Here is a 12,373-nt window from a genome sequence, read left to right on the forward strand (position 1 = left end):
ATTTGAAACATTGTGAAACAAAAAATCCGGCAGAGAAGACCCAGGACTGTTGAGCTAGTATCCTACATCAGACAAGAATGGGACAGCATTCCACTCCCTAACCTCAAGCAACATGTCTCCTCACTTCCCAGATGTTTACAGACTGATGTTCAAAGAAGAGAGGATGTTTCACAATGATAAACATGCCCCAACTTTTTGAGATGTTTTACTGCCATCAAATTCCAAATGAGCTAATATTTTCATGAAATAATAAAATGTTTCAGTTCTTACACCTGATATGTTGTTTATGTTCTATTGTGAATAAAATTTGAGTTTATGAGATTTGAAAATCATTACATTATGTTTTTATATTTTACACAGTGTCCAAACTTTTTTGGAATTGGGGTTGCATTCCTAAAATGTCTTTAGTGTTGTGTTGTAGCCCTGTGAAGCACTTTGAGTTGCTCTGTCTATGAATGGTTCTGTCTAATTAGACTTGCCTTGTTGCCTCTATGGTCACTCTGTTGAAGGCTCCTAATATAAAACACAGAATCTAAGAAGGACCATCACACAGATGAGTATCAGTCCAACACAGAGCTCTAAATCCTGGTCTGTCTTTCCATTCGACTCCTCCTCCTCCAGTCAGTCATCGTCCACCACCATCACGTTCCCACTCAGCTGGTACTCCATGGTGCCCCAGTCAAAGATGTTGCCCTTGGGGACCTTGTGGCCATAGTGCCAGGCCTGGATCATACTCCTGGAGAGTACGTAGTCCCACATGTTCAGATCCGTCACCTCGCCTACGAAGCTCTGCACGGCCTCCAAGCCCCCCAGGTGTTTGTCCGGGTCCTGCCCCAGGAGGACGGTGCCCTTTGGGCGGATGCTGTGCCCTGGTTTGTACACCTGGTAGGTGCTGCGTTTACCATCTACCCAGAAGGCAGCGAGACCGGTGCGGGACTCCCAGGTGAGGCAGAGGCTGGTGCGGAAAGTGGTGAGGGGCGGCAGGTGGTAGAAGGTGCCGTCACCACTCATGTAGAAGGAGACGCGGCCGTCCTTCTCACGCCACACGTTGAGCTCGTCGTAGTCGGCCGTGCGGTAGGCGAACAAGATGATCTGGCGTTCCTCAGGGAGCTCGGTGGCCACGCGCATGCAGAGGGTGAAGGCCCTCAGAGCCATCTCCTTCTGAGGGATCAGAGCTACGTAGCTGAAGTCAGTCTCATAAGGGAAGACCAGGACTTTGTCAGTCAGACCCACTAGAGGCACACAAACGGGGGGAAGAGCATAAAAACAGTAGAAAATAAAAATAAACTCATGCATCAAAAAAGGAAATACGTGCACCAGTAAAACAGACTTTTCAGAAGCAGTTTTGAATCACTACCTTGTGTGGCAGAGGAAAATGTCACAGACCATCCAAAGACACCAAGAACAACCAGAACCAACCTCACTGTGTTGAAACTCTGCACAAAAAAAATCAACATTATTCCAATACATAGATAATATTAACATATCTAAACACTAAAATCCCACCACAGACAAACTTAAGTAAAGAAATACAAAGAAAAACTTACCATTTTGATGTTGTGTTGTTGTTCCTCTGTGTTGCTAACTCAGTCCTGCTTTCTAACGCCCCCCCGTGCCTCGGTCCTCTTCCCTCCTAGCACAGGCCGTGATGTCAGCTGTTCTCAGGATGGTCTGACAATAGAGCCGGTGTCTGAGGCTCAGAGTGACGCTGCCTTTATCGTGTGACTGATGAAAACACACCGTTTCATCTGTATGTGTCTGCCACATACAAGCTCATCTACAGAGTGTTTGATAAGCAGATGTTTCTGCAGCTTTTTGAAGAAAAAATCTCTCACATTCCACATATGTCTGGAAGTCTTCAAGAACATCCCAGAAACATTTTGGCAAACAGTGTTGAAAAAATCAAAAAGTTGATATGACGTTTCTAGAAAAAATTAAGGAAAAAAGCTTCAAAAATCCTGACTGTGTACAGGAATATTCATTGAGAAGATTGCTTTAAATTTACAAGAAGATTCCAGGAAACTTCCAAATATGTTTTTTGAAAGTTTCTTAATAAAACCTCAAAACTCCCAGAAGAAAATGCCCTTAAGTTTCCAGGATCCTAATCAAAGTAAACTCCAAAGATTTTCTAGAGAAGCTCACAAAGAAAATGTGTGTTTATGGGGAAATTATTGAAATTATTCCACAATAAATTACTAAAATTCTATGTGAATTTCCAGAATCTATGAAAAAAATTTCACAAAGTCTGGAGAAGTCTTGTAAGGTCCTTGAAGGGTTCTTGGAAAACTCTGAAGGAAGGGAATCAAAAAAGTGTATGTGAGGATTCAAGAGAAATATAGGAAATTTGCAGGAAATGTTCTTTAAAGTTTTCACTAAATTTTACTGAAAATGTACAGAAACATTCATTGAGATGATTGCTCAAAGTTACAAAAAATTCCTAGAAACTTCTTTTAATATACTCTTGGTAAATTCTAAAATCTTCTTGAAGAAAATATCCTCGAGGATCATGATCAAAGAAATATTCAGGGAAGGTTTCCAAAGAAAACTCTGACAGTTCCCTGGAAGATTCCCAAATATTCCTTTATATTTCCTTTAAAAAAATAACAGTTTTACTGGGAAAGATTGCTGAGACTTTCTAAGAACATTCCATATACTGTATTTACAGGTGAAAACCATGAAAGCTCCTAGTTTCTGGTGAAACTTTCTTAAATCTACAAGAGTAAATCCAAATCTAACAAGAGTTTCTGGAAAAGTTCCTACAGAAAACTCCCAAAACATTTCGGCATAATGTCCTTAAAGTTTGAGGGTAAAAAAGCCTCATGTTTCCTTTTAAAGTCTGCAGGAAAATTCCTTACAGGAATTTTTAAATTCCTTTCTGCTGCCAAGAATGAGAAAAAAACTTCCTTGCATGATTAATAAAAGTTCACCTAATATGATTCAATTCCAGTTTATCTAAATGATTTCAACAGACAATTTCTGAATGAGAGAGTTAAGACTATTATGGTGACACCCACTTGTAATTCATTTGTATAAACAAATCTATCTGAAGTAATTTACTATCAGCTGTTGAGCAATTTTTTTGTCTTAATTGTTGAAATACGAAAAGAGTTTGAATTTACTTCAAAGATCAAAGAGAGGGGCTCAGGTGGCCGAGTGGTTAAGGCGCACCCCATGTACGCGGATGGCCCGGGCTTGAATCCGGCCCAAGGCCCCTCACCGCATGTCTCTCCCCCGCTCTCATCCCTGTTTCCAACTCTATCCACTATCCTACTCTATCAAACAAAGACACAAAAATGCCCAAAATAAACCTTTAAAAAAAAAAAGATTAAAGAGAAAAAGCATTTTTGAAATCCAGCAGAACTTTTTCCATTTTGCCAAATTTGCCAACCCAATCCAAAAAAACCACAAGTTTTCTCACCAAAAAACATTTTCTTTTTAGAAAGAAAAATTAAGAGGCTTGACAATTAGAGTTGGAAGTAAAATAATGCTAGGAAGCAGGAAGAGACAAAATATTTCAGACATATACTGAAGGCAAATGTATTAGATTCTGACCACAACACTCAAACTTTTAAACTCCTGACTTTTGTCTGGGTCGTACTGCAAAGCTGGTAGAAATGAGCGGGAGCGTGGTTGTCATCATACTTGATATCTCTTTAATGATAATCTTGTGTCAAAAACACAACAACAAACAAAACTCAAAGGTCACGGTTTAATGGGGACAAATGAAAACGGAACCAGGCATTCATGTTATCAACATATCTACATTTAATACAGTTTGTCAAGCTCTAGGATTTCTCCAGAAAACAAGAAACCTATGTTGTCAAGAAATAAAATCTGAGATGCACAAGCATTTTATTTACATAGCCTGCACGCTGACACGCACCACTGACAGGCCAAATTCACCACAGACACATTCAGCTGGAAAAAAAACAGGTCAAATAATAAGAATAGCAACTGAAAATTAGCTCAGACTGAGGTATGGAGGAAATAAGATGGTCGTAACTCTTCCAGCATTTTTTAAACAGAGAGGAGGATTGATTTTTGAACACTGCTGCAACCGTTTTCTGTAAAGGAAAAGGTATGCCAAATTAACAGCAAAAAGGCAGAAAAACGCCATTTGAAAGAAAATAAAATTCACTGGATGCTTGATGTGAGATCCGATGTCATTCCAGGCAAACAGCACGAGCCAAACACAACGTCCAAAAACACTTTTTTGTTTCTATGATCAACACAGACAGCACAGAGCACAGCAGGGGGCGTCATCCATCGAAATTCAAATACTTTCTGTTAATATCCAGCAATATGAAAACTGTTTTGTTTCTGAGCAGCAGTTTTTTAATGTTTATTCTTTATGAAAACTTTTCTGTATGCAGCGTTTTTTTCTGTTAATTTGATCAAGTTCAAGGCCGCTTGTCATGAAACCCTTTGTTCATTAACCTGCTAAAAAGACATTTGAGTTACAGCCTAAACTAAAGAGTACATTATGCATACATTCAACTTATCTGAATTGTTTGTAATGGGCTGTGATTGATATGCAAAGAAAAAAAACCTAACAATGTACTTAAAACCTTACAGTATGGTGACAAAAGGGAAGAAGGGACCTCATTTTCTAGGACTAGTTTTCATGTACGTTGATGTAAAACTTGCATACAAACCTCATGAGAACAGGTTTTTGGCATTTTAGATTCCACTTCAGCAAAAATACACCAAGAAGTGGGCATACTCTAACTAAAAAATGACCAAAAATACTGGAGTAAATGCCAAACAAAAAGGCCAAGGTCTAATAAACTCACCACCACGAGTCATTTTTTTAAATAAGGGTGGTTTATGTGAAAGAAGGAGTGCAATGCTGATGCTTTAAAAGGATTGTGGCACTCGAGAAAGAGAGAGACAGAGAGGGGGAGGGAAAGAGACCTGAGAACACGGCCCCTTATTTAGAGTGAAGAAAGGGTTAATGACAGAAGGTAATAGCAGAGAGAAAGAGCAGAGTGAAGGGGGGCTTTAAAGGGAGAAGCAGGCCTGAACGGTCGAGCCTCAGAATTTTGGAGCGGGAAGTTTTACAGCAAAGGTAAAATGTGGGGAGAGAGAGGTGGACAGAGGAACATGGCTCCCGTCTGGTAGTCCATAATGTGGCTTTTTCCCGCTTGTGTTAAAGTTCATATCCAGGCAAGAGGGTGATCTGTTCTCTAGAGTCTTGTGATGTCCAGGCTTTGTGTGGAGTATCGGAGGGAGGGAGGAGTACGACGGAGATTGGAGGTGTGGGGGTCCCTTAGTAGTCCTCCACCCACCCGTTCTCCTGGATAAAGGCATCAATCACTTCCTTCATGGCCAGGTTGGGGATCAGCTGGTCCTGGGTCAGAGGGCTCCTGGTGACTGGGTCAAAATGTCCAACTCGCTGAGAGGAGGAGACAGGTAACACACTTCTGTTAACATCTGTAGTTTTACCCTCTCATCTAGGGATGCACAATATTATTGGTAGTATATCGTATCGGCCAACAATAGCTTAAAAAGTTAATTATCGGTATCGGCCGATAGTAAAATTTACGCCGATATGTATGGCCGATAATATGACGTCATAATCAAGCGCACGCGATGACGCCGGACGTGCGCAAACAACAACAATAAACTACATGTCAGCTGTGTGGGAGAAATCTGAGGTGTGTGAACAAGACAGCAAAGTAGCTGTTTGCATCGCTTGTAAAGTACATCAGATGCGTGGAGGAGCTCGACAACATGCCTTCAACACCACCCGTTTAATTTTGCATCTAAAAAACCGCCAACCTAATGACTACAAGGACTATAAAGAATGGCAAAACTTCGTGCCAGGGAAAACTTGGCAGCAGCCTCTACTTAAGTCATTCAACAAAGCTAAAAAATACAGCAGTGACCACCCAAAGGTAAGGAGCTGAACAGGAAAATCACTGAATTTATAGCTCTTGATAAACAGCCTTCCAGCGTGGTGGAATATACCAGCTTGTGATGCATTTAAAGCCCCACTACGTTATACCTAGCAGGCGCTTATAGTCTTACCTGAACTGCAAAACTTCGTTTCCAGTCACGTAGAGAAGCTCCTCGTTAAAACTAAACATATTAGCTTCACCACAGATATATAGACATCATCATGTTTAGCCTCACTGCCTCCGTGGATAGATGAGGATTTTACTCTTAAAAAGTCTGTCCTACACTCACAGGAGTGCTCACTCAGCAGCCGCAGTTGCAGCCGCTTTTGATAACATGTTTAGAGATAAAAAGAACATGAATGTCATCCTACGTGACATGCGCGAAACATGGCAAAAGCAATGACGGACTTCTGAGTGCCGTCTCCTGTGCACACTCAAAGGTGCGCGGAGGTGTGTCCAGCATTGGACATGTGGGTGTCAATGTGTTGTTACAGCGCTGTTTAACAGTGAAATGCCCATTAAACTTGGTTGCTTAGTTAGTTTGTGCTGTTTAAAGCAGAATCAGGAAAACTACTTTAGTTGAAGTTTTTAGTTGAAGTTGAAGTTTTTGCATTTAAGAATCTGTGTTGTTGTTGTTTTTTTAAAGCCCCTTGTCAGGAGTATCTCAGGGAGCCATCCTGCAAACTGGCTTAGTAATAAGGAGAATCAGTCTTAATGTATAAGCTATTTTTTTTTTTGCACTGTGGAGCTCAGAGTAAGCAGGTTATTTTGCTGCTGCTTTTTGCCCTAAAAAATGCAGATGACTTTGGCTGTACTGTTAAAAATACATGTAAGCATGTAATACACATGTAACCCAAAGACATTACTGTAAGTTTGTCATTAGTGTATGGCTGTATTTGAAAAAAAAAAACAAAAAAAAACAAAAAAAAAACAATATATCCTTCAGTTGTGATAAAAATCAAATGTTTTGTCAGTTTGTACAAAAACAGACTACCAATATTTAAAAAAAAAAAACTGTAGTCCATGATAGAATTGGTGTTTATAACAGTGGAAAAAAAGGTAATTAAATATCGGTATCGGCCAAAATTTGTTTCAAAATATTGGCATATCGGATATCGGCAAAAATCTAATATTGTGCATCCCTACCCTCATCATTTATGCAAGTATGTACGTCACAGATTACACCATAGACTGTATATTAATATGGACAACACAAATCATCTGCTTTTGTTGTGCAAAAGCAAAGCCAAAATGGTGGGTGGTTATATACTGCACTGGTGATGTCATTTTGAGCCAAGACATCATGGAAAGGATGTGGCTAATGGAGCAGCAGAATTCACACCCTGTCCCACCATTGCTGATTTATAAGTTTGTAAATGTCTCTGTTTTTGTGAGTGATGACAAACATTTAACAAATATGCTCATCTGCCCAAGTGCTTTGAGTCAACCCACGACTCATTTTGTAGGTAAACTGACTAGCTAGAAAGCAAACTGCAGCTGTCCACAATGCAAATAAATGACTGAAACTAGCGGGCATGTCATTTGTTGACTGGTGAAATTTTTTAACAATCATTTTAAAGCTAGACTCAGATATTTATGCATATACAAACCATAAGATTTTTCTTCTGTTATTGTGTGGAATACGGCATTTATTCACTTATTTGCCCACTGTTTTTGCAATGCAAACAGGTGTTTTTCAAACCAATAAAGTTTTCTGAATTGAATTGAACTGAAAAGCATGTTGCTATTTAACGTAATAAAGACGACCGTTTCTTTGTGTGTGCTTTACAATAACTGTAGTGATGCCCTAAAGGAAAACTGCATGAACGTATGCTTAAATCAGAGCAAAGCAAACAGACTTAACGTGTGGAAACACCCACAGTCTTAATACAGTTCAAACAACTTGCAGAATTTGCTGGTTGTAAACAAGACAGAACTGTGAATGCATCTTAATTGTTATGTTGGAAGACTGTTTATGATCCCCTGAGCAATTGAAAAAAGTTTAACAGAACCAAAGTGAGTCAGAATAAACACATTAAAAAAAAAAAATTCTGTTTACATGGTGGCAGCTACTTTGTCTTTTCTGTATGTTTTTGCACCTATTTATCATCTCCACTTCAGCATTTTGTCTACTTAAAGCTTAAAGCTAAGTATCTAAAATGTAAAACAGACTCAGTGCAGCTGATGCTAATAATTTTACCTGTAAGTGCTCTTCGATGTCCTTGCGATCGTAGGTGATTCCACTGGGTGTGATGCAAGGCTCCCTCATCAGCTCAAAACTGATCTTCCCACACAGATAATCTGGGATCTCTCGCTTCTGAAAAAACAACAAAAAAATGAAAAAAAGAATCAAATTGTTATATGAGCTGTATTACATGTGTCTTAAATTACAAATTTCAACTGTAAAACAGTGATCAAGTGTAAACCATGTCCTTTCAGGGCTCTTTTAATGAATAGTTAATAGGGCTGCTACAATCTTTCAGTCTAGACTGATACACTGATTGGCTTATCAATGTTAAACGTTGTGCTAAATATGCAGCTAAAATTGCTATACACTATATGGACAGAATTATTCCATTGTTAAATTATCTATGAATGCATATGATCTATATTTTGTGGTATGAATCATTGGCCCTTGATTCCAACAGAGCCCAAATCATATCGGGTGGAGTTTGTGATATCAGTAAATATTGTATTGTTACCCAAATTAGCACTATGAAACTGGTGATTTACACCACAAGGAATGAAAACATATGAAACATCTACATTATAATTATACCTAAATTGCTCAATCCCCAGTGCTATAAAAATGAATAAGTCCCTCTGTATATCAGGATTTTCCTCACTCAAACACTTAACCTCCAGCTTCACAGACTGAAATCAAGCACCTTGTTGTGAGTTTGTGAGTCTGTCATTACAGCAGACAATTACATGACAGCTACCCCCATTTGGTCAACAACTATGTACAGACGGATAATGAATCTCTATGCACCCCTGCAAACAAATACTGGCGGTTACCATGGAAACAGCTTGGGCTGGTAACAGGACAGAGAAGTCTGTCTCGCTTTGGCTCAAGTGTTCTCTCTCAGATTCCCTTACAAGCATTAAAGACAGCAGATGTAAACAATTCAGACAGAATTACCACATGCTACATCTAATGTGAAATCATCTGTCATGATGGCATTAATCTGAAAGTGTACTTCCATCCGTTTCTCTTGTTGCCATGTCAACCATTAAAGAAGATGGTGTGAAGTAGGTGTGTGCTGTTAGCTAAGATGTGTTTGTGTGGGTGAATGTGATCAGTTTCTGTTTGTTAGCTCTGTAATGGATGGTGATGCTGACCTATGCAGGATGCTTTCTGTTCAGTGCATGCTGGGATACACCCTTGGCTACCTGTGATAGTCATATGTGTGATTATTGAATAAATAAAAGCAAAAATACACAACTACATGCTCAACTACCAGTGATGAGTTATTTATATACTCACTTTTCTTTTCTCATCCACTTGAGAGAAGAGTTCATCCATGTCCATTAGATATTTATCCTGAGTAGGACAGATTTAAATGTCAGCACATATTTATCAACATTTATTTGGGATCGCTACTAACTATATTCTTTAATTTAAAACATGGTAGCACAGTAAGCTTGTTTTACATACATGTTTAGACGCAATTTTGGCCATATCGCCTCCGTTTTGATTGTCGTCCTGTTTCTCTTTGTATTCTTCTTGTTCTCTGCATAAATCAAAGTAAAAAAATCAAGCCCTCTTTAAGATAAAACTACATTGATGCCCATTAGCAGAATCATTCAAGTGGTTAGCAACCATCATCCAAACAATGTCATCACCTTTCCTTCTCAGCCAGGATGAGTTTGGTCAGATAGGCATGTAACTCATTCTCCTGGTTGATGCGCTTCTCCTCGATGCTATTCCAACGTTTTTTCTTTGCAATGCGCAAGGCGCTGGTGATGTCATCTCCAAAGTTCAGCCTCTGTTCCTTTGCCAGGTTATAAGCTGAAAGAAAAGTGACATCTATCTAGCAACACTTTCTGAAATACCATGATGCATCTCATACTTTCTATGCACTAAAAAAGCTAAAAGTATTACAGAAGGGTAAAATGGGAAAGATGTTGATTCAAGAACTCTGCAATTTGCACTTTACCAAGACCACAAGCAGGGGAAAGATTTATAGTGTTTAAAATTAAAGAAAAACATTGATTCATACACAAATAAGGAAACATGTGCAACACTGTGCAATGCGCAAGCAAGATGCTTATTAACAAAATCACAAAGCACTGCACAAGTTTCACTCTCTTGTATCTGATCTTCTGACCTTTCTGCAGGTTGCCGATTGCCTCGTCGTAGTTCTCCAGCTCCAGGTGACACTGGCCCAAGAAGAAGTGGGCCTTTACTGACTGGCTGTCCAGCTCCAGTGCATGCTTACAGTCTGCCAGAGCCTTGTCATGCTGCTGCAACTTCACATGGCAGAGAGCCCTGTTTGTGTAGTATACTGCCACGGATGGATTACGGTTCTGGGAGAGGAGGCAAAGCAGACAATATACACATGCACAGTAATGTTACTACACAGCAGAGTAGCAGCCTTTATTTGTACCTTCATATAATATGTTTAAGACTACGCCATTCCACTGATGTATCACTTCTTTTACAATGATATTTACTCACAATAGCTTTACTGTAGCACGTAGCAGCCTCTTGGTACTTGCGGCACAGGAACAGTCGGTTGCCCTGCTCTTTCAGCTCCTGCGCGGTGGAACTCTTCTCCGGGCTGCCGGCCATCTTCTCCACCGGCTCCGCGGGGCCCGCCTCGCCCTGCTTCCCTATCCTGTTCCCCGTCTCTTCGGCTGGCTAGCTGACAGGTTCAAGAATGCCCTGTCCCTCCTGGATCTCACGGACCAGATCAGAGGCACAGTGCATGCAAAGTTAGGTCACCATTAACAGCATTGCACTCACTGCAATGCACCTGCAATGCGCGTCTTATTCGTAGTAGGTGCAGCCCTCGATGCCACCCAAAAAGCATTGGTTTAATCTGCTGAGTGTGCACACAGCCGAAAACACAGCGAGGAGGCTAGAATTTAACTATTCACGTGACGGACATCAATGCATACTGAATAAGCAGTACAGCTGGCCGGCTAGCTATCAGAAAACATTAAAACACAAGGAGCTGCTACCGTCAGAGCTGGGCTTTAAACTGAAACACTACACCGCTGCTGTACGAGGGTAGTGAAAGGCTGCAACCAAACAACTTAATACACACATATTTACGTCTGTCTAACTTCCATTAGAGACATATTTGCTGCAGCAGCACATTTAGGAACGGGGTGACAACAACTGTAACTTTGGTTTCAAGAGAAACGGCAGAACGGTGCAGAGATGTTAGCTCGTTAGCTGGCTAAGTTAGCATTAATAGATAATATCGATGGAAGTTGAAGCTACACCAGGAGGCTAGTGAAGAGATAGTTCTAACTTTTTAACCACTGTTACAGTATTAGTAAAACAATAAGCAGCTCACTGGAAACTGTAAGCTTTTGAGCTGTCTATTACAGGCCTGGACATGTCTTTTAGCATTTATCGTAACATTTATCCCAACACCGGTACACAGATATGAGCTAATGCTAGGTTAGCTTGTTTGCTACATAGCCTATTCCGTTCTAAATTTTGCTGACTTCAGTGAAAGTTAGGGTTTGATTCCGGGGTGTGGACTTTCCAGAACTTACCTTATGAAAGGAATCTTGCATCCAGGTGAAACAGTTTGTATATGATCTATATATCAAATGTTAATCGATATTTTTTTCCATACGAGCTGTCATGACAGGTTGTTGTTATGCTGACGTCAAGCGCGTACGCGACGTCGACGGAAGCCGGAGGGAGCTGTTAAGATGGAGATAGGTACTTCACCCTTTACAACTTTATGGACAAAGAGTCATACAAAAGGATGAGCATTATTTATAGTCGTTTTTATTCTGATAAAGGGTTGTTTATAACCTCTTACACGGTTAACATTTAGAAATGCATGACAATTATTTCAATTTATTCTGGCCCCTTTTGCTGGGTAAATTTTCTTACTTTTACGTTTTTCTATGATTATAATGATCAAAAAATTGTACTTATTTGTATGGGCTACTACCTTTTGCATAATGCCTTTTGAAGCATTAATTTAAAGAAGAAATACATATACCTCTGCATCCTGATATGGAATTATCATTTGGACTGTTCTATTTTGCTTTCATAATATATACATGTAAGATATTTGCAACATTTTTAACATATTTTTAAAACCTTGATGGGGAATATTTCCCTTTTAAGATTATCTAGGAGTGCTGGGAACCGACTTAGCGCTCCTAAAATAAACCTACAATCGCTGATGCTTATTTGTTTGTCATCACTTTATGTCTGTTTTTTTAACTTGTGTTTCACTCTTCAGGAAAAGGAATAAAAATCCATTATTTAATAAATA

The 12,373-nt window shown here is 39.7% G+C and overlaps 2 protein-coding genes across 4 annotated transcripts; both read right to left on the minus strand.

Annotated features, from left to right (window-relative positions):
* Positions 1 to 304: 304 nt before the first annotated feature.
* On the minus strand, positions 305 to 1,631 carry crp1 (C-reactive protein 1). The gene is made up of 3 exons (XM_041816112.1): positions 1,548 to 1,631; positions 1,358 to 1,436; positions 305 to 1,232 (listed from the first exon to the last, which is right to left on the minus strand). Exons 1-3 carry the CDS (start codon positions 1,548 to 1,550, stop codon positions 622 to 624), a joined length of 693 nt encoding a protein of 230 aa, XP_041672046.1. The 5' UTR covers positions 1,551 to 1,631; the 3' UTR covers positions 305 to 621.
* A 2,064-nt stretch (positions 1,632 to 3,695) lies between these two features.
* Positions 3,696 to 11,769, minus strand: stub1 (STIP1 homology and U-Box containing protein 1). 3 transcript variants are annotated; one of them, XM_041816120.1, is made up of 8 exons: positions 11,634 to 11,769; positions 10,582 to 10,797; positions 10,232 to 10,430; positions 9,747 to 9,912; positions 9,559 to 9,634; positions 9,388 to 9,444; positions 8,101 to 8,217; positions 3,696 to 5,395 (listed from the first exon to the last, which is right to left on the minus strand). In XM_041816120.1, exons 2-8 carry the CDS (start codon positions 10,693 to 10,695, stop codon positions 5,270 to 5,272), a joined length of 855 nt encoding a protein of 284 aa, XP_041672054.1. In that variant the 5' UTR covers positions 10,696 to 10,797; positions 11,634 to 11,769; the 3' UTR covers positions 3,696 to 5,269. The 3 variants fall into 3 exon arrangements, with proteins under 3 accessions (XP_041672054.1, XP_041672055.1, XP_041672053.1); XM_041816121.1 differs by having other exon boundaries at positions 10,582 to 10,803; positions 11,634 to 11,759; XM_041816119.1 differs by lacking the exon at positions 11,634 to 11,769 and having other exon boundaries at positions 10,582 to 11,627.
* Between the last annotated feature and the right edge of the window lie 604 nt (positions 11,770 to 12,373).

The sequence above is a fragment of the Cheilinus undulatus genome, linkage group 20, assembly GCF_018320785.1.
Source record: "Cheilinus undulatus linkage group 20, ASM1832078v1, whole genome shotgun sequence".
NCBI lineage: Eukaryota > Metazoa > Chordata > Actinopteri > Labriformes > Labridae > Cheilinus > Cheilinus undulatus.

Bases quoted from the DNA above. Each gene is read 5' to 3' on its own strand.
- crp1 (XM_041816112.1), bottom strand. The intron at 1,233-1,357 runs GTAGTGATTCAA...GTGTGCCTCTAG, and splicing joins ATTTTCCTCTGCCACACAAG to TGGGTCTGACTGACAAAGTC.
- stub1 (XM_041816120.1), bottom strand. From the start codon at position 10,695: ATGGCCGGCAGCCCGGAGAAGAGTTCCACCGCGCAGGAGCTGAAAGAG. The intron at 9,635-9,746 runs GTGATGACATTG...TGATTTATGCAG, and splicing joins ATCCTGGCTGAGAAGGAAAG to AGAACAAGAAGAATACAAAG. The intron at 9,445-9,558 runs GTATGTAAAACA...TGTCCTACTCAG, and splicing joins CCAAAATTGCGTCTAAACAT to GATAAATATCTAATGGACAT.